This window comes from Osmerus mordax, chromosome 10, assembly GCF_038355195.1.
Source record: "Osmerus mordax isolate fOsmMor3 chromosome 10, fOsmMor3.pri, whole genome shotgun sequence".
NCBI lineage: Eukaryota > Metazoa > Chordata > Actinopteri > Osmeriformes > Osmeridae > Osmerus > Osmerus mordax.
In genome coordinates, this window is record NC_090059.1 from 4,125,905 (window position 1) to 4,150,167 (window position 24,263).

Genomic DNA, 24,263 nt, shown 5'->3' on the forward strand with positions numbered 1-24,263 from the left:
AATTGCAGCAGCCAGAGGGCAATTGTAAATAGGAGTGGCGAAAGGGGGCACCCTTGTCGTGTTCCTCTGGAAAGATAAAAAAATGATGAAGTTACACCATTTGTCATGACCGCTGCTTTGGGGGAGTTGTACATTATTTTTATCCATTTGCTGAAACCAGTGCCAAAACCAAACTCAGAGTTCAGCCACATTAAATGTAAAAGCCTTCGTAAGTTATCAGTTGAAGATCTACCCTTTATAAAGCCCACTTGGTCTGTATGTATAATGTATGGTAAAACCGTTTCAAGCCGTAAGGCCAGTACTTTGGCCAGTATTTTGCTATCTACATTAATGAGGCTAATTGTTCTGAAATTAGCATGGTCTGTATGATCTCTACCTTTTTTAGGAATCAGTGATATAAGTGCTTCATTCAGAGTCGGTGGGAGTGAGTCAGTCTGAAAGGCCTCATCAAATACATTGGTCAGTACAGGGGCAATTATATCTATATACTCTTTATAGTACTCTACCAGGAACCCGTCATTTCCGGGAGATTTCCCCGTTTTCATTGATCGAATTGCATTTTTCACCTCTTCCTGGGTCACTGATTTGTCTAAGAGGGCTACCTGTTCGGGTGAAAGGTTTGGAAGATTTATGTTCATGAAAAAGTTCTGCACTGATAGTTTGTTTGGTGTAGCTGATGATCTGTACAGATTCTCAAACGTTTTTGAAGACCTCATTGATTCCCTTGGAGGAGGTCACCAGAGAACCCCCTGATCTTATTGCTGGAATTACATGTGTGGAGTTTTGTTGTTTGAGCTGTCTAGCCAAAAGCTTGCCTGTTTTTTCCCCTAACTCATAAAAGGTTGTTTTTAATCTAAACAAAGCATATTCAGCCTTTTTATTAAATATCTCGTGTAATTTAAATTTGCATTTACAGATGTTATTAAACAAGCTGTCAGAATATTGTCTGGCCAGTTCTCTTTCCATTTCACTCAATTCCGCTTCTAATTTCTTGATGGCATTAATATTTTCTCTTTTCTTCTTGGAAGATGTGCAATAATCTGGCCTCTAACATAAGCTTTTGATGCTTCCCAAACCATTGCTACTCTGTCTGTGCTACCCATATTGATCTAAAAAAATGATGACAAATCCGCTGCTAGTTCGTTATTAAATAATTCATCATGCAGCAGGGATGTATTCATTCTCCACCTGCCTCGTCTTAATCTATCTGACTGTATGTTTATACAGAGTTCAACAGGTGCATGGTCCGACAGGAACATAGCATTAATATTGCTATCAATTACATCATTGATCAGGTTTTGAGATATCAAAATTATGTCTATTCGTGAGTAGGATTTGTGGCAGTGGGAGTAAAATGAATATTCTCGATTTCTCGGGTTAACCAATCGCCATACATCAATCAGACCATTGTCCTCTATCAGTGAGCGAATGGCAGCTCTATCTTTAGGTGTTGATGTTCGGGTTCCTAAAAGTTTGCTTTTATCAATTACACCATCTAGAACCTGATTAAAATCTCCAGCCAAAATCACTTGACCTTGTGCATTCCCGATTATGCTATTGACCTCGTGAAAAAAAGATGGGTCACCTTTATTGGGGGCATAAATATTGCAGAGTGTTAATTGCATACCATTTATGATGGTTTCAAGACATATAATTCTTCCATTGTCATCTTTAGATTATTTTACCACTGAGAGATTCAGCCTCTTATGAACTAGAATAAGAACTCAATTTTTCTTACTGGAAAAGGAGCTATAATAAACTTGCCCTACCCAGTCTCTTTTAAATTTTTTGGCCTCATCATCTTTAAGATGTGTTTCTTGAATGAATGCAAAGTCAGTTTGTTTATGTTTAAGATATAAAAGTACCTTCTTCCGTTTCACCGGATTCCCACAGCCATTAATATTCCAGGACACTACCTTAACGTAGGAATTACTTGCCATTCACGTAATGAGAAAATAGAAATGTATGTAAGTATAGTTATATAACAGCAATCTCATTTTATCTAATTTTATCTTTACCTTCTTGTACCAATATTATAATCAAAGACTTATGTACCATTACTGAGTATAATGAAAATGTCTAAGTAAACAAACATGACCAAACTGGTCAACCTAAACCTATCCTCTTCAATAGAGGAGAACACATTAACATAAACAAGCCTCCGAACACCAACTTGAGACTCATTCCCCTTTAAAACAGTCAAAGGGAAGAAAAAAAAAAGAAATCAATTTGGTCTGTGGAATGTTCGACTAGCTCCCTAGTTCAGATAGCCACACAAACATTGTCCAGCCCCACCATACCTCTCTCATATTCTCCTTGTTATTTTCGCTCATCTTTTCGCTCATCTTTTTATTCTCCATCCGGGTTGTCTCCGGCATTGTACTCCGTCACAGTCATTTGTTGCTCGATGAACTTGACAGCCTCTGACGCATCTTGAAACTTTCTGCTCCTCCCCCTCCATGTAAATCCTAGTGTCGCCGGAAAAGCGAGACTGAATCTAACCTTCTTTTGGTGGAGCAGTTGTTTCGCCTTTGAAAAGGCTTTCCTCCTCTCAGCTAGCTCCTTTGTCATGTCTGGGAAAAGGGAAATGTTGCATCCACACCACACTGCTCCACCCTTCTCCCTAGCAGCTTTGAGAACTTTGTCTCTCGCAGTAGAATGTAGGAATTTCATCATGACCAGTCTCGGCGATTGAACGTTAGTCGGGCGAGATCCAGGAGAGCGGTGTGCTCTTTCAATTTTGAACTCACTGTCAACGTCCAAGCCCAGTCCCTCTGACAAGATCTTGTTAATGCATGCCTTTATGTTGTCCCCTTCGATGCCCTCTGATAGACCTAGCAGTCTCACATTGTTACGGCGGCATCTATTCTCCAAATCCTCCACACGGTCCCATAGGGTGTTTATGCGCTTGCTGTGTAGCTCGCTGTTGCTCACCAATTGCTGCTTAGTGTCCTCAATGTCCGATACTCTGCCTTCCACCTCAGTCAGCCGTTCTTGCATGGCGTTTACAGCATTTTTTAGTTCAGCAGTAGTTTCTTTGATCGTTGAAACATCTGAAGCGACCTTATGTAGTGTGGCGCTAATTTTACCCACTTCAGCAAAAAGGGTTTCCAGGCTAGCATCCTGCTCAACTTGTGTTGGGCTAGCACCACTGCAGTCAATGGGAGCAGGTTTCCCACGTGTGGACTTGAAGTATTTGGAGGAAGCCATAGTTTATATTTCTGTGCTTCAGTTGGTATAAATTGGTATAAATTAACGATGGAGTATTCTCAAACAAAAATTCGTCAAAAAATATGAAGAAATTAACGGATGAATTGATATTAATTCGGTGGGGCTTCTGGACAGCTTCTAATGTGCGACCATCTTACTCGGCGATCCCACGTGACTCCTCTTGAGCCTTTTCTTGAAGGTGGGGAGACAGTCAGTGTCCCTGATGGAGGTGGGGAGTTGATTCCACCATTGGGGGGCCAGACAGGAGAAGAGCTTGTATTGGGACCGCGCGCTCTTGAGCGGTGGGACCACCAGCCGGTTGTCAGAAGAAGACCGTAGGTGGCGGGTGGGGGTGTAAGGCTGGAGGAGAGACTTGATGTAGTCGGGTGCAGTCCCGTTCATCGCTCGGAAGGTCAGTACCAGAGTCTTGAATCTGATACGGGCCGTGATGGGAAGCCAGTGAAGGGAGATGAGGAGTGGGGTAACATGGGAGCGTCTGGGTAGATTGAAGACCAGACGGGCCGCTGCATTCTGAATCCTCTGGAGAGGGTGGGTTGCGCATGCTGGGAGACCGGCGAGCAGCGAGTTGCAGTAGTCCAACTTTGAGAGGACAAGGGCTTGGACTAGCAGCTGTGTGGAATTCTCAGACAAGTATCTCCTGATCTTCCGGATGTTGTAGAGTGTGAATCTACACGACCGGGAGACCGCAGCAATGTGGGCTGTGAGGGAGAGCTCGTCATCCATGGTCGCCCCGAGGTTCCTGGCAGAGGATGAAGGGGTCACCGTCGCAGATCCCAGGGTGATTGAGAGATCGTGGGAGATTTAGGGTTTGGCCGGGATGATGAGGAGTTCTGTTTTGGCGAGGTTCAGCTGGAGGTGGTGCTCGGTCATCCAGGCGGAGATGGCTGTGAGGCAGGACTCGATCCTAGCTGAGATCCCCGGATCAGTCGGGGGGAACGACAGGTACAGCTGCCGTGTTGTCAGCGTAGCAGTGGTAGGAGAAGCCATGGGAGGTGATGATTGGTCCAAGCGAGGTGGTGTACAGGGAGATGAGGAGGGGTCCAAGGACGGAGCCCTGTGGGACACCAGTGGAGAGCTGGCGTGTGCCTGACACTTTGCCTCCCCAGGAGACCTGGTAGGATCTTCCCGACAGGTAGGATGATATCCACTGAAGTGCAGTGCAAGTGATGCCCATCTCAGAAAGTCTGGCGAGCAGGATTTGATGGTTGACCGTATCAAACGCTGCAGAAATGTCCAGCAGAATGATGACGGATGACCTCGAAGCCGCTCTGGCAGACTGGAGGGAAGTGGGGACTGACAGGAGGGCAGCTTCTGTGGAGTGGCCAGTCTTGAAGCCCGATTGGTTGGGGTCAAGCAGGTTGTTCTGAGAGAGAAAGTTTGGTGGGTTAAGAAGGGTGGAGAAGGTAGAGAAAAGTTTGTGAGGGTTTGAGGCAGAGTTAATTTTGTTCAGGAAGTAGAGTGTTTTAGCATCAGTTATGCGGGCAGAGAAGGATTTCAGGAGAGAGATTCCAGAGATTTCCAGAGATTACTTAATTCCTGTGGCTATTAGGAACTTAAATTCACTTGGCTGACATCTAGATTTATTTTATTTTTTCCTGCCAATGGCCATTTGATGGATTCATGTTGTAGGCTACTGTCCCAATTGGACCCTGTCATTGGGTTTGGGGAAGGTGTGTCTCTATTGTGTGTTCTGTGTTGTGTAATGTTGTTGGCACTTGGCGATGCTGTTCTGTGTTTGTATATGTGTTTCTGACCCCTGCTGCACACTAATTTCCTTTTGAAGGATAAATAAAGTTTAAAGTTGAAGTATCATGACAGTTTGTATGTTTTGAAATGGTCATTTATTATCACACTAACATTTTGCAATTATCAAGGCAAACAATTACGCTGCACTGAACTGTAAGTAAAGTACAAAAAAGTTAAAATAACGAAACCTGTAATTAAAAAACACGCGTCAAAGTTGTCGTGTGTGAGTCTGGCCAATCATGAAATAGCTGTGTCGTCATTAGAACCCGTGCAGTTGCTCTTGAGAAAATGCGCTCGACTACACAGCCGGCAGTTCTCGAATCGATCTCACGGTACTTTGATGGCTACATCACACTTACCCAGCCTCGGCGCCGTCTCAAGTCGGACAAAAAGTCTAACCAGAATTCACTGTTTCAAGTCAGCCGCCTGCAGCCGCCTGCAGCCGGCTGTGGCACTACATGAAGTCGAACGCACCTAATGTTTCATTCCTCTGCCGGGTACCGAGTCTTTGGATGCTTTTTCACGTGACCTGCATAGGTCACGGTGCTGGTAGGTCACGGTACTGGTAGCCAGAGCCATAGAAAAAGAGAGTTGCGACACGCTTTGATCTCGTCGAGTAGCTCGCTGTATTTCCAAAAACCCCACTGCTGTCAACCTGTTTGAATGGTTTTCAATGCAGCTGGCTAACGGAAGTCGCTTTCTCAGGCAAATGACGAATAAAACAGGCTTGGTTAAAGAAATCCGAGACTCTGGCTATCTTCAGCAGACTCGTATCTACAAAAAGCAGTCCTCCCTGACGTTTTTTGTGTAGAATGGAGTGAAATACAACATTGTGAACACTCACTGCCAGTGAAACACAGAGGAAAAAAGCTAGAGCTTTTTTTTCACGTGGTTCCGGTAGCTTGCTGCAGTTCCAAAAACCCCACTGCTGTCAACCTTTGAATGGTTTTCGACGGGACAGACAGCAGCACCATCTCGATTCACGGACATTTTCGGTATATTAACACATACCCCCCTATTTTGACGATCTGAAACGCAAGTATCAAAACGCAAAGCGCAAGTAACTTTGTGGGCGGGACTCCGGCTCGGTTGCTATTTTGCCGGCGGGATAAATGACTGCGCCTGGCGCAAATCTAAAATGGGTAGGTCCGAAGTAGCTACATTACTAATGGGTGTGGTTTGGGCGTAACGTGCAATAAACCAATCAGAGCGTCATCTCACATTCCCTTTAAGAGCAGCGCTTGTTCCATGGGGGATTGCTATTATAACGGCGGATTTGCCAGGCGCACGCCAGGAGCGGTTCACAGCCAAGGAGACCGACGTTCTAGTCAGGGCCGTAACAGATAGATAAGTGACATTGTATGGGAAAGGCAGAGCAGTTTTCTCGTTGCACTAAATTGCCCGCTCATGCTGCTCATTCAAATTCTTATTTTTATATAGCCTACCCCATATTTTATTTTTTTAATTGTTTAGTTCTTGGAATTAGTTTAACTATTGTACTTTTTTACTTAATTTAAGACCTGTATATGTTTATTGTTTGCACCTTCCTGCCACAGTAAATTCCGTGTTTGTGTAACATAGGCTACATGGCGAATAAACCTAATTCTGATTCTGATGGAGAGGGGAGAAGAAACACACCCAAATTAGCTCCGGTTAAACAGGCGTGGGAGAAAATTGCCACAATTGTTACAAATCATGTTCACATACATAGAGATTTCTCATGAAAATCTTTTTATAAACATTGAAGAAATGTAACATGCCATAAATCAAAACAATGTAACGTAGCTTCGCAGAAAGAAGACCCTGGCCTCGCCAGCAGTGTGCATGGACCAAGCTTGCGCCCTTAAAATAGCATCTGAATAATGCGCCATTGACTTTAGACCACGTTTTTCCTGGTCAGTGGCGGAATTGTTTTTCGGAAACTGCAAAATAGCACCAGGGAACACGCCTCCTTTTTCACTGAACCGCCCACGGGAGCGCAAGGTCATTTCGACGTGCGTCTGTAGAGGGAAAAGTCCGCTTTGCGTCGAGTGCAAACTAGGAATGATACTTGCGTCGTTGACTAAGTCAATTGCGCTGGGTGCAAGATCGGGCCCATAATATCAGTTGGTTACTGGTGTGTTGTATCATGCATATGTCTGATACTTTATTAACATTTATGTATATTACATTAACTTATAATACATAACGCAATATTGTGAAGCAGAGCTAGAAATGGCTATGCTAGCTACCATACTGTACCAACTGTACCATACTGTACATATCAAACAGTAGCCTAATGAGGACTATATTGTTCCACTTAACGTTTAACCTTCGACTGTTGAAGTAAATAGGACTTGTTAAACGTTTTTTTATTCATCAGCTCACTTACAATTTACCACATTAACAACACTTATATTTGTAGTACTTGATGCAAGTTGAATCTAACCATTATCACCAGCAAGTGCTCAATTTAAGACAAGAAAGGAGTTTGGTAAATAGAAACAGAATATACAAGGCAACCAATTGCATTCAATAAAACATTTTATTGTACAATATGTCCAGTGTTCGGGAACAGTTTGATTTTCCAGCTACGGCAGCTAGCTCTGTTACAGTTGTGGTGAAGGAATTGGCTAAGGTGAACTCTAGCGTTTGGTTATGGCAGATCAGAGTGGCTCTGGGCAGATCCAATAGTTTTAAACTTCAACAGAGTACTCGCTTACAAGGAAGTCAAATGCTTGTCAATGTAGCGAGGCCAGACTCTCTGTGCAAATGAAATGTACGAGAGTCTGGTTTGGACCAGGCTACTGGTGTGGGCCACTGCACGCAGAATGAGCTTCAACTTCCGCTAGGCTCAAGCGCATGCGCCTCTTTTCCAAGTGGAGAATTCAGACAAGGAATTTACATTCATATTTCTCTGTCTTCAAAACAAATGCCTTCTGGCGGTAATCAGACCGATGTAAAGTCTTTAAGTCTAACATCAAATATATAACGGTTAACACAAAGTTGTAAAACAATATAACAAGTCAATTGTTTCTCCTCTACCAACAATGTCATAACCGATAAACATCCATAAGAATCTGAAGAGAATATAACATAACATTCCTGTCTGACAGGAAGCAGTGCGTTAAGCTGGGAACACAAGTCTCTGACTCCCGGTCCATCAGCACCGGATCACCTCAGGGCTGCGTCCTTTCTCCTCTGCTCTTCTCCCTGTACACCAACAGCTGCACCTCCAGTCATCCGTCCGTCAAACTCCTGAAGTTTGCGGACGACACCACCCTTATTGGGCTTATCTCTGGTGGAGACGAGTCTGATTATAGGTGGGAAGCGGCCAACCTGGTGACCTGGTGCAGCCAGAACAACTTAGAGCTCAATGCTCTTCAGACAGTGGAGATGGTTGTGGACTTCAGGAAGAACACAGCCCCACTCACCCCCATCACCCTGTGTGACTCCCCAGTCAACACTGTTGAGTCCTTCCGCTTCCTGGGCACTATCCTCTCCCAGGACCTCAAATGGGAACTGAACATCAGCTCCCTCACCAAGAAAGCACAACAGAGGATGTACTTCCTTCGGCAGCTGAAGAAGTTCAACCTGCCAAAGACAATGATGGTGCACTTCTACTCAGCCATCATTGAGTCCATCCTCACCTCCTCCATCACCGTCTGGTACGCTGCTGCCACTGCCAAGGACAAGAGCAGGCTGCAGCGTATCATCCGCACTGCTGAGAAGGTGATTGGCTGCAATCTGCCTACCCTCGAGGACCTGCACACCTCGAGGACCCTGAGGCGAGCGATGAAGATTGTGGCCGACTCCTCCTGTCCTGGACACTCCCTGTTTCAGTTACTCCCCTCTGGCAGAAGGCTCCGGTCCATCAGGACCAATACCTCACGCCACAAAAACAGTTTCTTCCCTTCCGCTGTTAGCCTCTTCAACAAGGCCAAGGGACCACACTGACTCTAATGTCTTCCTGCTTAAAACACACTGCTTTTTGCACTGCATTACAAAATTGTATCTTGTACATTTGTATCTTTTGTAATATTTGTAGTTTTATATTGTAAATTACGGCAACTTATATTTTATTTTATTGTATATTTTATTTAAGTCTAATTCCACTTAGTACTGCTAGTTTATGTACCCTTAGTATAGATAGTCCACATATTTAAATTTTAGGTCCCTATATGTTTATTGTATGCACCTTCCTGCCAAAGCAAATTCCTTGTCTGTGCAAACTTTCATGGCGAATAAATCCCATTCTGATTCTGATAAGTTCTCTCCAAGTGTTTCATCTGTGTACGTGTGAAAACAATATACTACGTCACCAGTTCGGAACTCATTCAACTTCCGGTCACGAAAACTTTCAACAGTGATGACCCATCTCCGGACATTCACGTCCATAATGACCCAAATTCCCACAGTTAAAGCACGCATTTGTGCTTATCATAGATTGACCATTCCTGGCCAATCGTGTTGGACTAACTTTGTGTCCTCGACTTTCCTGCATGTTTTTCAACAACATTTCAACATGCTCTGCATTCGCTTTGATCAACCGTAACTCAGTGCTGTCCCTTGAGACAGAAACAATACCAACCAAGCCTATAACATTCTTTATCCCAAACAAGCTGTCTTTCAAAAGACGTTCTCGGAACCGTCTGTCAGAAGACGCCTGAGTTGTAAAGGAATGACAAATTTCTGACCTCACGTTCGTAGTCTGTTCTCATGCTCCCAGCAAAACCTCGTCAGATTTAATAGAAACACGCGCCGTCGTTCCCGTACCATCCAGAAAATCTGAATCGTGAATCTGTGGGGAAATAGATGAAAAATTCCCCACACTATTCTGTCCTAATATTTCTTTATCTCTAACTCTACCTGCCTCCATCCAATCAGAAAAAGCCCTCCAATCAGGCTTAAATCTATTATTTTCTTTTTTTTCAAATCGTGTGTCAATTTCTCTCCACAAACTTATTTCCCAAATCAATAGGGTCCTTAAAACAAAAGGACCCCACACTCGGAAATCCACATTTATCAATCCATATTTGCATTTGCAATAAACTATCGTTACCATACTTTTGTTTCATGTAATCGATGTTTGGACAGGTTAATTCTGCCTCCAGACAATCGTTAGCCCTATTCATTTTCGAATTACAATCCATATTTGACCACATTAAACCAACAATAACCAACGAAGGAAAATAAGAATTTACAAAATTACTCCTTTTCCTTTCTAAAACCCTTAAATTCCAACTTCACAACTTTACAAAGTAAATTTACCCCACTGAATACAATCACAAATTACCCAAAACAAAGTGAAAAATAAAATGTTGATTATTTGTAATATATGTGCACAATTTCTTGATGTACACCCTTAATAATCGCTCGTACTACTTTTACTCCAAAAAACATCTTTGTAAATAAAACAAAATGAACGCGCGCTACAAACTCAACCCTTTATTTTGAAATTCCATAGGCCTTTAGGCTACTTCCTGACTTTTTATTTGTTTTTAACACTCAGCTGACTTATTCTCTCAAGTACTTTTTTTTACCAAATTCTCTCTTGAGACTCAGAATTATATTAGGCAACGTTAATAAATAAGAACTAGATATGACCACGAAATTCAATACAATTCCTCCTTTCGCATAACCTAACACAATCCCTGACCCAATTTCCCCAGGGACTTAAAGACACACAACACAATATCACGTGTGAATTATTACCCTTTATATATCCGTCAATACATTTACTTGCATGTGTTTTACGCCTTAAACGTAAGGAACAACTCTCCTCCGGTTTGTCCCCAAAATTAACCCCAAATTATTGGCAATAGCCTAAACAACACACATTTAGATAATTCAAATCACACAGTGACCAAAAAGAATCTCACCGTTTTTTTCTTAGGATCCCACATCAGCCACAAAACATCCAACGGGCGTTTTGGAGACCCCTGGTCTCACGCATGGAGGAAAAGGCGGCTTTTTGCCGGAAAATCAATTCGCAGAGGGGAGCCGCCTGCTGAATGCCGAAGGCCGATCGAGGATCCCGGGTTTCGGCACCAAACTGTGAAAGAAAATTCTAGTGGCACTGTGTAGATTCGAATATAGTCAAGAATGGCGGTTTCAATACAATTTATTTAGTTTGTACAACTTAAGAATTAACAGAGTACTCTGTGACCAGTCATAACGGAGGACATGTAAGCTGTAAGCTACAGGTCGTTCGGTAGAGTGATGGAGAACAACCATAAAGCCCTGCCTTATATAAACTTAGAACAAAGGATCTCTAGATGTTCAATCAATATAGTGGTCTCTGTGATTGGCCAGCACTACTCAGTGACAGTTTGACTCCACATCAAGTGTCCCACAGTTCTTTGATGTCATAGCTCCCTCTCTAAAAGAGGATAGTAAAGATACCTTTAATGAAACACAAACAGAACACAGGACACAATCTCCTTGGCCAAAAGGTCAGCTCCCTTTAGGCCACGGGAACTCAAGAATCCCCCAACCTTCATGCCTCTGGCTTCTTAGTTCGGTATCTTAAATACCTTAACTACCTTAAGACCAACTGCTACATCCATTCTACAGAGCTTACATCCTACAAAGCCCCAGTTCATTGCATTACCTATCTATATACCTATCTAACACATACATTGTAACTATATTCTAAATTTCCACAACATCCCTCCATGACATCATGGGAACTCATCCTAGCCCCTTAACTCTGATTGGTCCCAGACCCTTCACTCTGATTGGTCCTTTCCCCCTCACCGTAACACACTCCAGGAACAACACAGAGTATATCTTCCACCCCATCTTTCAATCCTATTGACAACAGGCCAGTGTCCTCCAAGGCATTGGCCAGCACAAATATATTATTAATATACCATGAAACACACAGGTGTGTGTGTGTGTGTGTGTGTGTGTGTGTGTGTGTGTGTGTGTGTGTGTGCATGTGCGCAGCAAGTTTCCTACGAATATCTCAAGGACCGGGCAAGGTCCATATTTTGCATGTGTCATTTTTATAATCCAACAGAGTTGAGTACCGCGATTGAACTAATGTGATTAACAAAGGCATTCGCAATGAAACTAAGCGTTTAACGCACCGGAGTTCGTAGTGAGGAAAATAGGGAAATTCTGTTTCATTCTTTAGAAGAAAATTCGTTTTTACAATCGATAATCAGCTTCTTTCAAAGGGGTTTGCTGGCTAGCTAACAGAATGACAATATAAAATGGATAAACTTTCACTATATATCAGTGAATTTTGTAACATATATTAATGTGTTTACTGATGTCAAAACTGCCTGCACAATGCAAATGTACATGCAAGCGCTGTATGGTGAATTAGGCCTACAATTATGACAACTCGTAATTGCACAAAGGCTCAACCATTGTGCATGTAATGACTTCTAATATTAACTACATGTTTACATGTTTGTGGTGATAAGACAATCAGAGAACCAATATAGTACATTTTGATCAACATAATATAAGCAATTTATAACTTAGGAAACAGCAGACAAATGATGGCTACATAATCATTTGGTATACTACCACAGTATTGGCAATTTGACTAGAATAGATGATGTGGAGGTTGAAAAAGTACTGCAGAGATGAAATAATTTTTATTATGATCTGAGAAGTATAGGTAGGAAAACCACTGAGAAGAAATATCCTCACCAGCTGCATCACAGGCACTGCTCTATCTATCAATCATTCCAGAAATATGTGTGTCACCGACATCATCGCGGGCACTGTGCCCTATCTATAGTTCTATACCTCTTAATCTGTATTTGTGTGTTTCACTGACATCTTCATCGACCTGCATCATGGGCACTGTGCACTAGTCCATATAAATCTGAGTAAAATCACTGTACTCTTTCATTACATAATTGTTGAATGAACTCACCAAATAAATGGTTTCTCTTTCTTTCCTTTTTACTTCTAACAAATACCATTCTATATCAGGCCACACGCATCCATGGAGCCACCACCGCATTACTGAAGGGTTTGTCTTCTGATTAAAAATTCTTAATTCGGATCAAACTTATGTAGCTATGATTTTGTCATTTGACTATAGTAATTCCTCTTATACCTCCCAATCTCCCAGTACTCCTGCAAAAATCATTTTGTGGGGAGAGGATAATGACATCTTCTTAATCAGCTCAGTAATTCACCATCCTAATAATTGGGTGTGCTTTGCCTTCGGCAAGGGCACAACCTTTGTTCTCTCATATATATTTGTTGGAATGCTGCTTCAGCATTCCAAGTATTGTTCTTGGAATCTTTATTCAACTTCTTCATATTCTTCTTCTTCTTCTATTTATTCCTTGACACCTTTCAGCGCCTTGACAGCTTTTGACAGCGCCAAATCTTCAGCTTTAAAACCGTTCAGCTATCAAAAAATTCAGCAGTTTCAGGCCATGACTGCTATGACTTTTCAGCCTTGTACCTCTTATGCTTGAATTAATATAAATCAATATTCATAATATTTTTAACATGGTTTTCCAATTGAGTTTTTTTTTCAAATCCTCTCAAACTTCCTAAAACTTCTTCAACTTCCAAATCTTTCTTCTTCCTCAATCTTTCAGCTAGAGCCACCATGTAAACTTAAAAATGTTGACAAAACCCTAAACTATTTTTTAAAAAATCCGCTTTTTGATATCTATTCAACTTTTTAAAATATCACTGATTATGTTTCATGACTTTTTCAAGCCGTTTCTGAGATTTACATGGGTGTGTACGTGAAAGCCTAGAGTGCAGACTGAAACGCTTAGAGTGGAGGGGAGCTTCGAAATATTCTTAAAAAAATATTTCTAGTTTGCCAGCATTGCAATTTTCAGTCTTCATGCTTCATTTTTGGATCAATAGATAGCTAATTTTGTGCTGGTCGAAGACAGTTGTCTGTGGAATCCAACAGACGTACACATTTGTTCAGAGCCCCACGAAAGCGAAAGTCCAACTCTCGCCCCATAGAGTCCAATGCAAATCTGGTGACAAATTCGTCAGAGAAAGCAGAAGGAACAAGATTTCGAAACTGCCGGTAGAGTCGTATTTCTGACCGCACAGACATAAATGACATCTCTAGTTTCGGCAGTCTTTGGTCTCGGAAAATATCCTTATTTTTTGGATTGGACGTATAGTTTTGCGTCTAGGTTAACTTGTTTGAGGTGTGGATTCTAGCTACATTTCTGTTATTCTCTGCCCTCAGCACGTTAGCAATCATAGCTGCACCATCATCGTGGCAACGACAGACACGCACCACTTAGCCTCTCACACAGGTGATTGGTATTAGCTGATTAGTGGAGTCACAAGACAGAGTTTGGCCTTGTTCACACTTGACTTCACACTTGACACTTTTTTAGAAAAAAGCGCTGCCTTCAGCGCCTTTTGAGCGCCTTTTGAGCGCCTTTTGAGCGCCTTTTGAGCGCCTTCTGCCTTTTCAGAAAAGCGCTGGGTGACGTCAAGCGCCTTTCTGACGAGAATCTTTGTAACTTGAACGGGAATCATACATTCTAGCGATACATTATTATCCGTTATTTTCCGTTGGTTACTTTTCGACAGCTAGCTACTATGGCCAATAAAATGCAATTACTTGCTTTAGCTTTGGCGTTTGAGGAGCCATAGCCTCGTAACTAAGGTAGAAGGTTCAGAATCAGAATTCGGTTTATTCGCCATGTATGTTATACAAACACAGAATTTACTGTGGCAGGGAGGTGCAAAACACTAAACATATACAGATCTTAAATTAAGTAAGAGTACAAAAGTTTAACTATTTCTAAGAACTAAACAATCTAAGAATACAACAATTTAAATATAAAATAAAATATATATAAAAATAAGAATAGAATGAGCAGCGTGAATGGTCAACATAGTGCAATCGGATACTGAGATAAAGTGGCTTATGCATACTGAATTGCCATTTGATGGACTTATAATAGTTAAATAAGTGAATGAATGTCAATGGGAGCCCTTGGCATTGTTGAAGAGGCCAGTAACAGATGGAAAGAAACTATTCTTATGGAGTGAGGTTTTGGTCCTGATGGACCGCAGCCTTCTGCCAGAGGGGAGTAGCTGTAACAGGGAGTGACCAGGGTGGGAGGGGTCGGCCACAATCTTCCTCGCACGCCTCAGGGTCCTCGAGGTGTGCAGGTCCTCGAGGGTAGGCAGATTGCAGCCGATCACCTTCTCAGCAGTGCGGATGACATGCTGCAGTCTGCTCTTGTCCTTGGCAGTGGCAGCAGCGTACCAGATGGTGATGGAAGAGGTGAGGATGGACTCAATGATGGCTGTGTAGAAGTGCACCATCATTGTCTTTGGCAGGTTGAATTTCTTCAGCTGCCGTAGGAAGTACATCCTCTGTTGTGCTTTTTTGGTGAGGGAGCTGATGTTCAGTTCCCACTTGAGGTCCTGGGAGAGGATGGTGCCCAGGAAGCTGAAGGACTCCACAGTGTTGACTGGGGAGTCGCACAGGGTGATGGGGATGAGTGGAGCTGTATTCTTCCTGAAGTCCACAACCATCTCCATGATCTTAAGAGCATTGAGCTCTAAGTTGTTCTGGCTACACCAGGTCACCAGGTTGTCAGCTTCCCACCTATAGACAGACTCATCCCCGTCAGAGATGATCCCAATGAGGGTGGTGTCGTCCGCAAACTTCAGAAGTTTGACAGACGGATGACTGGAGGTGCAGCTTTTGGTGTACAGGGAGAAGAGCAGAGGGGAAAGGACGCAGCCCTGAGGAGATCCGGTGCTGATGGACCGGGAGTCAGAGACTTGTGTTCCCAGCTTAACGCACTGCTTCCTGTCAGACAGGAAGTCTGTGATCCATCTGCAGGTGGAGTCAGGCACGTTCAGCTGGGAGAGCTTGTCCTGAAGCAGGGCAGGGATGATGGTGTTGAAGTCAGAGCTGAAGTCCACAAACAGGATCCTGGCATAGGATGCTGGGGAGTCCAGGTGCTGTAGGGTGAAGTGGAGGGCCATGTTAACGGCGTCATCCAGAGATCTGTTGGCTCTGTAGGCAAACTGCAGTGGGTCCAGGAAAGGGTCTGTGATGGCTTTGAGGTGTGCCAGCACAAGGCGCTCAAAAGACTTCATTACCACAGAGGTCAGGGCGACGGGTCTGTAGTCATTGAGTCCTGTTGGCCTTGGCTTTTTGGGCACAGGGATGATGGTGGAGGACTTGAGATAGGCTGGCACATGGCATGTCTCCAGGGAGGTGTTAAAGATGTAGGTGAACACCGGAGACAGCTGGTCAGCGCAGTGCTTGAGGGTGGCAGGAGAGACAGAGTCCGGCCCAGCTGCTTTGCGGGGGTTCTGCCTCTTGAAAAGTCTGTTAACTTCACCCTCCTGAATGGAGAGAGTTGTCACTGTAGAGGGGGTGAGGGAGGAGGCCTCGTGGGTGGGAAGGGGTAGTTCAGGACAGTCCAATTGTCGTTCAAATCTACAGTAGAACTCATTCAGGTCGTTGGCCAGGCAGGAGTCGTTAGTGGAGTGGGGGGCTCTGGGCTTGTAGTTGGTAATCTGCCTGAGCCCTCTCCAGACAGAAGCAGAGTCGTTAGCAGAGAACTGACGCTTCAGTATTTCTGAGTACAGTCGTTTAGCCTCTCTCACCGCCTTGCTAAACCTGTTCTTCGACTCCTTGAATCTGTTTCTATCCCCACTCCAAAATGCTTCCTCCTTCTCTGACCTCAACCTTCTGAGCTCTGCTGAGAACCAGGGCTTGTCGTTGTTGAAGTTCACCCTGGTGCGTGTTGGAATACAGCAGTCCTCACAGAAGCTGATGTATGATGTCACAGCCTCTTTGAGTTCATCCAGACTATTGGTAGCAGTCGTGAACATATCCCAGTCAGTACAGTCCAAGCACGCCCGCAGATCCTCCATAGCCTCACTGGTCCACTGTTTTGATGTCCTCACAACAGGGTTACAGAGCTTTAATTTCTGCCTGTATGCAGGAATCAGATGGACCATGGTATGGTCAGAATGACCCAGTGCTGCACGAGGGACGACGTGGTAGGCTCTACTGACTGTAGTGTAGCAGTGATCCAGAGTGTTCTCTTCTCTGGTTGGGCATTTGATGAATTGTCTGTATTTAGGGAGTTCGTGGCTGAGATTACCTTTGTTAAAGTTGCCGAGTACGATAACAAGGGAATCCGGGTTTGCTCGCTCCTCACTCAGAATCTGGTCGGCGAGCATGCGTTGGGCCTCTTTAACCTGTGGACCCGGTGCCATGTAAACTCCGACCAAAATGAGTGACGCAAATTCTCGTGGCGAGTAAAAAGGTTTACAGTTTATAAAAAATGATTCCAGATCCGGAGAACAATGTTGCAGAATCACTGTCACATCTACACACCAGCCACTGTTGATGTAGAAACAGATACCACCGCCTTTGGTTTTGCCGGAGAGTGCAGTGTCCCGGTCAGCTCTCACGAGTTCAAAGCCTGCCAGATGTAATGCAGTGTCCGGGATCAAATCGCACAGCCATGTCTCCGTGAAGCACAAAACCGAAGATGAAAGAAAGTCTCTGTTTTTCACCATCAGTAGCTGAAGTTCGTCCATTTTATTGCACAGTGAACCAACGTTGGAGAGGAAAAAACTTGGAAGCACTGTTCGGATTCCACGTCTGCGAAGCCGAACTAGCGCTCCCGCTCGCTTTCCCGTTCTTCGGCATTTCACTGCATGAGCAAAGCCTAGCACGGCACTGGCTAGAATTCCCACTAAATCTGCCGCTGGAAGCAGAAAAGTGGGAAACAAATCCACAGGAGTTGTAGTCCTGATGTTTATAAGTACTTCTCTTGTTAGAGAACCCCGGAAATCTTGGCAGAACACCGAATTAACAGACAAAACAAGACAAAACAGAGCGCACCTAGCAACCGAGGCAGCCATCATCGGCGCCATCTTGGATTATCTGGTGATTATCTTGGTTACTAGGGAAGGTACACTCGTACCTACTCTCCTCGTCCTGATTGGTCAGCTGTCAAAAAGGCGCTTGACGTCACCCAGCGCTTTTCTGAAAAGTTGAGAAAATTGAACTCAAAAAGGCATCGGGCTCATCGCTTTTATAGACGTTTTTTCCTTTTCCCATAGGGTTGCATGTAAAAAGGCGCTGAAGGCAGCCCTTTTTTCTGAAAAAGTTTTTCGGCTAGTGCGCTCAAGCCTTTGGCTAGTGCGCTCAAGCCTAGGCGGCAGCCATGCCTCATAGTAGTTTAGTATTTTCATAATTTTATAGTTTGGTCAATTCTACACCAGAAAACAGAAGGACGGCAATGTTATGACGATATGACTATTGTCAAGACAGCCAGATGGTGAGATTTTAAAGTAGGTTGCTGTAAAATCTTTGATTGGTTTGCTACGTGAGAGCCCTGTCAGCCTCTGTTGACGAAAATCCCTAATCTCTGAAAATAGCATGAAATCCACGCCAAACATCATAACTCAAGTCTTTATTACTGTTGTATTAGTCATTTATTAAAACAAAGACATTATTTTTAGTGCAGGACATTTTCAGACACCGTCTGTTGCAGGCAAGGCATTTCCAGTCTGTTTCTTTTCTTGCTGCGTTGAACTCTCTATGGGTCATATCCAAGCACTCTGCATGATACCACCTCACGCATTCAGAGCATGCAATCTATATAATGTCAAGTAGAAGAGTATTAATGAGAGTAGCAATTGTTGTTCATTCAGACGTCAAAGGATTATTCCAAACACTTACTTTTTAAAGTATGTAGAGACTCTCCAATCATCTGGTTGCTTTGTAGTTACACATTTCTAGACTAAACTAATAGCCATGCAGTTCCAGTGGAGACATACATTTAGTCATTTAGCAGACGCTCTTATCCAGAGCGACTTACAGTGAGTACAGGCACACGGCCGGGAATCGAACCAGCAATATTCTGATTACTAGCCCGATTCCCTAACCGCTCAGCCACTTGATTCCCTTGACAATTTCTTCCACACTCTTCTTTCATTGGCTCCCTTGCATAGACCTGGCGCGCGCGCGTGTGTGTTTGCGTCATCAACCCTAGTTGAATCTCTGGTTCTGGTGTCGTAAAAACTCAACCATATAGGTGTCAAGCAAATGGTCACCAGAGTTTGCGTCTCCATCTAGCCCTTGTCAAATAGTATCTCTTTAAAACAAACAAACCCCCCCTTAGTCCTCAGCTCCAAGATAAGGGTATTGTGTGTGTACCCAGAGTTCAGATTTGGGGGTAGGCCTCTCTTTGCACACAAGGAATGCTGAACACAGTATCATTTTATACAGAATAAAAAAGTTACATCTTCAATTTTTCTGACAGGCAGACACTCCATGTGATGGGGTGTGTCGAGGGGTTACATCAGAGTAATCTTACACATACCTCTCTCTCTCTCTCAGTATTGACTGGATTCAAAATATTCCTTACATATAAAGTGTTTTACCTAAGACTTGACAGCTGAGACTGTCAATGGAAGTGTTGTGGTAGATGTGATCCTGTCGTCTTGTATGAAATGATTACTCGTCTTCTATAAAATTAGCGAGGATTTCATGCTATTTTCATAGATTAGCGATTAAATGGAATTTTATTATTGAAAAAGTAAAGGGTGTGGAAGTAGGCCAGACATTATTAAAATAATCTGGTGTATATTTGAGATTTTTTGAAACAAGTTTGAAAAAGATATTGAGGATTTCATGCTATTTTCATAGATTAGCGATTAATTGGAATTGTATTCAAAACTTTATTGAAAAAGTAAAGGGTGTGGAAGTAGGCCAGACATTATCAGAATAATCTGGAGTATATTTGAGATTTTTTTACACAAATTTGAAAAATATATTGAGATTAGCAAAGGATTTCATGCTATTTTCAGAGATTAGCGATTAATTGGAATTTTATTCAAAACTTTATTGGAAAAGTAAAGGTTGTGGAAGTAGGCCAGACATTATTAGAATAATCTGGTGTGCATTTGAGATTTTTTGAAACAAATTTGAAAAAGATATTTAGATTAGCAAGGATTTCATGCTATATTCATAGATTAGCGATTAATTGGAATTTTATTCAAAGCTTTATTGGAAAAGTAAAGGTTGTGGAAGTAGGCCAGACATTATTAGAATAATCTGGTGTGTATTTGAGATTTTTTGAAAAACAATTGAAAAAGATATTGAGATTAGCAAGGATTTCATGCTATTTTCAGAGATTAGCAATTTTCTATCATTTAAAAAAAAGTTTTATTGAAAAAGTAAAGGGTGTGGAAGTAGGCCAGACATTATTAGAATAATCTGGTGTATATTTGAGATTTTTTGACACAGGTTTGATAAAGATATTGAGATTAGCGAGGTTTCATGCTATTTTCATAGATTAGCGATTAATTGGAATTTTATTCGAAACGTTATTGAAAAAATAAAGGGTGTGGAAGCAGGCCAGACATTATTAGAATAATCTGGTGACAGTTTGGTTTTTATATCCATAAAAATATTATAAAAGTCATAATTTTTCAAAATTGTATGGGTAATTTTCACCCGGTCCCTAACTCGACGCTGCAAAGTAGCGTTTTCCGAATGTGAGACGAATGTCGAATATGAAACTAACTTCACCTCGCTACCGGGGCTGGGGTAAGTGTTTGCTGCAGCTGGCGTTAATCCTACGAACAAACGCTTCGTAACTGGAAAGTTTTTACTTTTAATTGACGATATTGAACACAGATGTTAAGTGTGTTGTCTTTACTGAAATATATTCTCCGTTTTCAATTTGAAGTAGTATCTAGCTTACTATAGGAAATCTCCCAATGCATCCTCTCTCTAGCTTCGCTTCGGCTAAAGTCAGATGGACGACGATGACGATGCATGCATTGTTCACGCCTACGGTGTTAATACAGTCTGTACACATACCACTTTGACACACTTGCAAGAAATGATCCGCTGGTTAGATGTAGCATGATCTTATTTAATACCCACAATACTGTAGTTCAGCTTTTTTTGCAGCAGCATTTTAATCTGAGTTCAAGTAGCTTTTGCAGTTGCACAACCAACAAAGTCACGTATAGTGACGTGATTGAATTTAAGTTTTTATTTTTATGTCATCTTAAATGAAGTGTCTGAACAGGGCTGGGTGTGCAGGCACACATGATTAGTTTCTCCTCCACCTTGAACCTGAAACCTAGATTCTAGGTTATAAATGTTGCCAGTCTGTTGCCAATGACCAACGGTTGCTACGTTTTTCCAGCAAGTTCAAGTCATTCCAGTGTTGTCCTTTTACCTTCAAATTCGTTCAACCCAGACTTCAGCAACTGGTTTTCTGCTAATTCTTCACATTTTCCTGCAGCTCATCTTTCTGAATTCTTGCCCTTATTGTTTTGCATTTTTCTTCTTTTATTCTCTTTTCTTCTGTTTTCTGCCTTCATCTTGCTCCAGGTCCTTTCAAAAATACCTTTCACAGCAGTACCTTCCAACTGCCAGTACTTTTGCATTTTTCTTCTCTTTTCTGTACTTTTCTGCCTTCATCTTGCTGCAGGTCCTTTCTAACATACATTTCAGGCCTTTTGAAACTCCAGCAAATAATTTTCTGCTTAATTTTCAAATTCTTCAGAATTATTTCTCTTTTTGCATTCTTCTTCTCTTTACTGTAGTTTTATACCTTCGTTCAGCTCCAGCCCCTTTCAAAAATACCTTTCAGGCGCTTCAGCTTATAACTTTCTACGAAATTTTCACAATTTTCCGCTTTTTTAGCATGGTCAGCTATCCCCATTGAGGTTTTCAGCATTCTCACTGCTGTTTCGCAGGAACAGCCTTTTCTAGCTATTATTATTGTTTATTTTCGTGCCCCTAAAACTCAGTCAATATTTGGCCTACATGGACAACCTAGGTGTCAAAAGTTTTGTCTTGGTAGCGATTGAGTTGCTTCTATTGGGATTTACGTTTCGTTGCACAGTTTAAGTAGAAATTACGTTTTTGTGGCGAAAAGTGAAGCTAACAGTGGCTAACTTGCTAGCCACAGTCAATGATGCTCGTACGTCACTAACGTCACGAAAACTCGCGTGACTACCTCTAGCAGAACATTAGTTTAGCAGCTCGTTAACTTCTGGGAGATAGCTAAGCTAACTGCTTTACTGCAAGGCAACTGCAGAAACGCCACAAGAAAAGAGGCCAGGGTGATAACTATTTACTAATTTTACTTTGTGATATGACACATAATTGTGATGTGTAATGTACAATATAAGCTGATATTATTAAGGAAGTACATCTACTTTCGGAAACGGTAGTCTACTATTTCACTGAAGTATTAGCATCATGACATTAGCCTCTGTTACCCGGGCAACACATACTACAGTGGTTTATGATGCATCTGTTTTCAATCGTTAAAATAAACATTCCTCACAAATACATTTTCGTTGTAGGATTTATTATGACATTAGATTACAAGTAAACGATTTGTGGGTGAAATTATCATTACCTGTGGTTTCAAACCACTGTAGCTCACTGCAACGCTGTGGCCTACGCGAGACACTACAAAAACATCTACACAGCTGTTTAGGAAGTCAAACGGCGACAGAACATGTTCGGCACTAACTACTAACCTGAACTTCATTGCCACAGCCTAAACTTTGTCAATCTGTTCATGAAAATAATTAATTTCAGCCTAAACCGTACAACGGAATGTTAAATCAAATTCAACGCAATTGCTACCAAGACAAACACAGCAGTAGTCTAGTACTGTACCGTAGTAGTACAATTTACCGGGGCAGCTTCTCCACACAGGGCTATATCGCATTTTGCGTTGTTACTGACAATGATCGCTACCAGTGAGCTTTTTATGAATGAGCGATTTTCCACTAAATAAATGTCAACTTTATTTACGTTTTGGGGGGCATATTTTCAGTTAGCAGATGGTACTGTTTGAATCGCGATTCCATCTTCTACTGCCGGTAACGTCGTAGAATAATATTCAAAGGGGGTTCTTTATTAATGAATGAATGCAATGAGTAGGCTCAATGCCTGAACATATCACGATAAGGGAAAAACTTAAAAGGACGTTTAAGTCATAAAGATTAGGTCAATTTTTACACCGGTCTGCCAAATGTATTCGTTTTGATTCAACGATGAGGCTGCCTCTTGCAGGGGAAATGAGAAGACATCTATTTCATTCTACGTTTCACTCGTATTTTGAGTTGTAAATGAGCAGCAAAAAAATCTATGTTATCTTTATAAATAATAAGTATGCATTTTTATATAAAATATACAGAAATATCAGTTGTAAAAATGTCATTCAAAAATGGACCCCTGTGCAACCGACGCAAGCACACCCTACAATTTCCCCAGAAATTGTACCCTCTCTACTTACAACAGTATTTCTTCCATTTCTACCAGTAATGCAGGTACTGGCAATGTTTTCACGAATTTCACACTGCACACTTTCAATGCCTGTCCTTGAATCACATCCAATTTCCTTATAAGAAACCTGGCTGCTGAACCGTATGTAACACTTCTGTAATCCAACACAGATCTTATCAAGGACACATACAATCTTTTCAACAGAGTTGTTTATGTTGTGGTTGTTGATAGTATTGAATGTGACCTTTTACTGCAACCTAATGGGCAGGAGGTTTATACACATGAATAAGAGTAAGGCAAACTTTACACAACGTTATTATTTATTGTCATTGAGTCAGATTTAACTTTAATTTAAATCAGCTAAAATAATTTCTGTAGCAGTACAACAAAAATGACAGTTAGGAGTTCAAGTTCTGTTTAAGTAATGCCCCAAAATGTTTTTCCTTATTAAATGTTAACCCTTTGAGATTTAAAGTACAAATAAGGACATGAACGTAGTGGAACTACCTTTGAAGGAAGCACAGCAAAACACCTAGGATGTCAGTGTGTTATTTGCTTGGATGGGATGGGTCTGGGGACCCCTGGGCCCTGCTGGTGAACAAGTGGATTGGGGACAGAGGCTGATTCTGTATTCCAGGGATACAGATCTCCATTCCTGAAATGGACCAGTCAAAAAATATATTGAACACACCTTGAAAATAATGGAATATGCAAGAATAACGTGTTGGTCAAACTAGAAATATCCTTACAACCCATACATAACAGATATAATATATATATATATATTTATGTAATGTACAGATAAATACCTGGATGTTTGTTCTAAGGCAGGGTCTGGGGTAATAGTCTGATATAAAATCAGAAACAAAGATATTAGAGTTGTAATTGTAACATAAAATAGCATTGTTAGAAGCTTTTGAAAATAGATCATAGTCACGTAATCTATTGGTTCCTGATCATGTTCAGTTAATGCTAGTTATGGATAGACTTACATGTACACATGATGTCCTAATAAGTAAGCTGATAG

The 24,263-nt window shown here is 42.0% G+C and overlaps 1 protein-coding gene across 3 annotated transcripts in view; it reads right to left on the bottom strand.

Annotated features, from left to right (window-relative positions):
• adam9b (ADAM metallopeptidase domain 9b) overlaps positions 1 to 24,263 on the bottom strand; it is a 66,647-nt gene that overhangs the window by 32,036 nt on the left and 10,348 nt on the right. The window contains exons 21-23 of one of the 3 annotated variants that reach the window (XM_067244756.1): positions 24,046 to 24,083; positions 23,744 to 23,891; positions 18,389 to 18,565 (exon numbers count right to left, since the gene is read on the bottom strand). In XM_067244756.1, coding sequence (XP_067100857.1) covers positions 23,777 to 23,891; positions 24,046 to 24,083 — 153 coding nt within the window. In that variant the 3' untranslated portion in view covers positions 18,389 to 18,565; positions 23,744 to 23,776. Of the gene's footprint in view, positions 1 to 18,388; positions 18,566 to 23,193; positions 23,892 to 24,045; positions 24,084 to 24,263 lie in introns of those variants that run through there. The other 2 variants (XM_067244757.1, XM_067244755.1) reach the window with 2 other exon arrangements.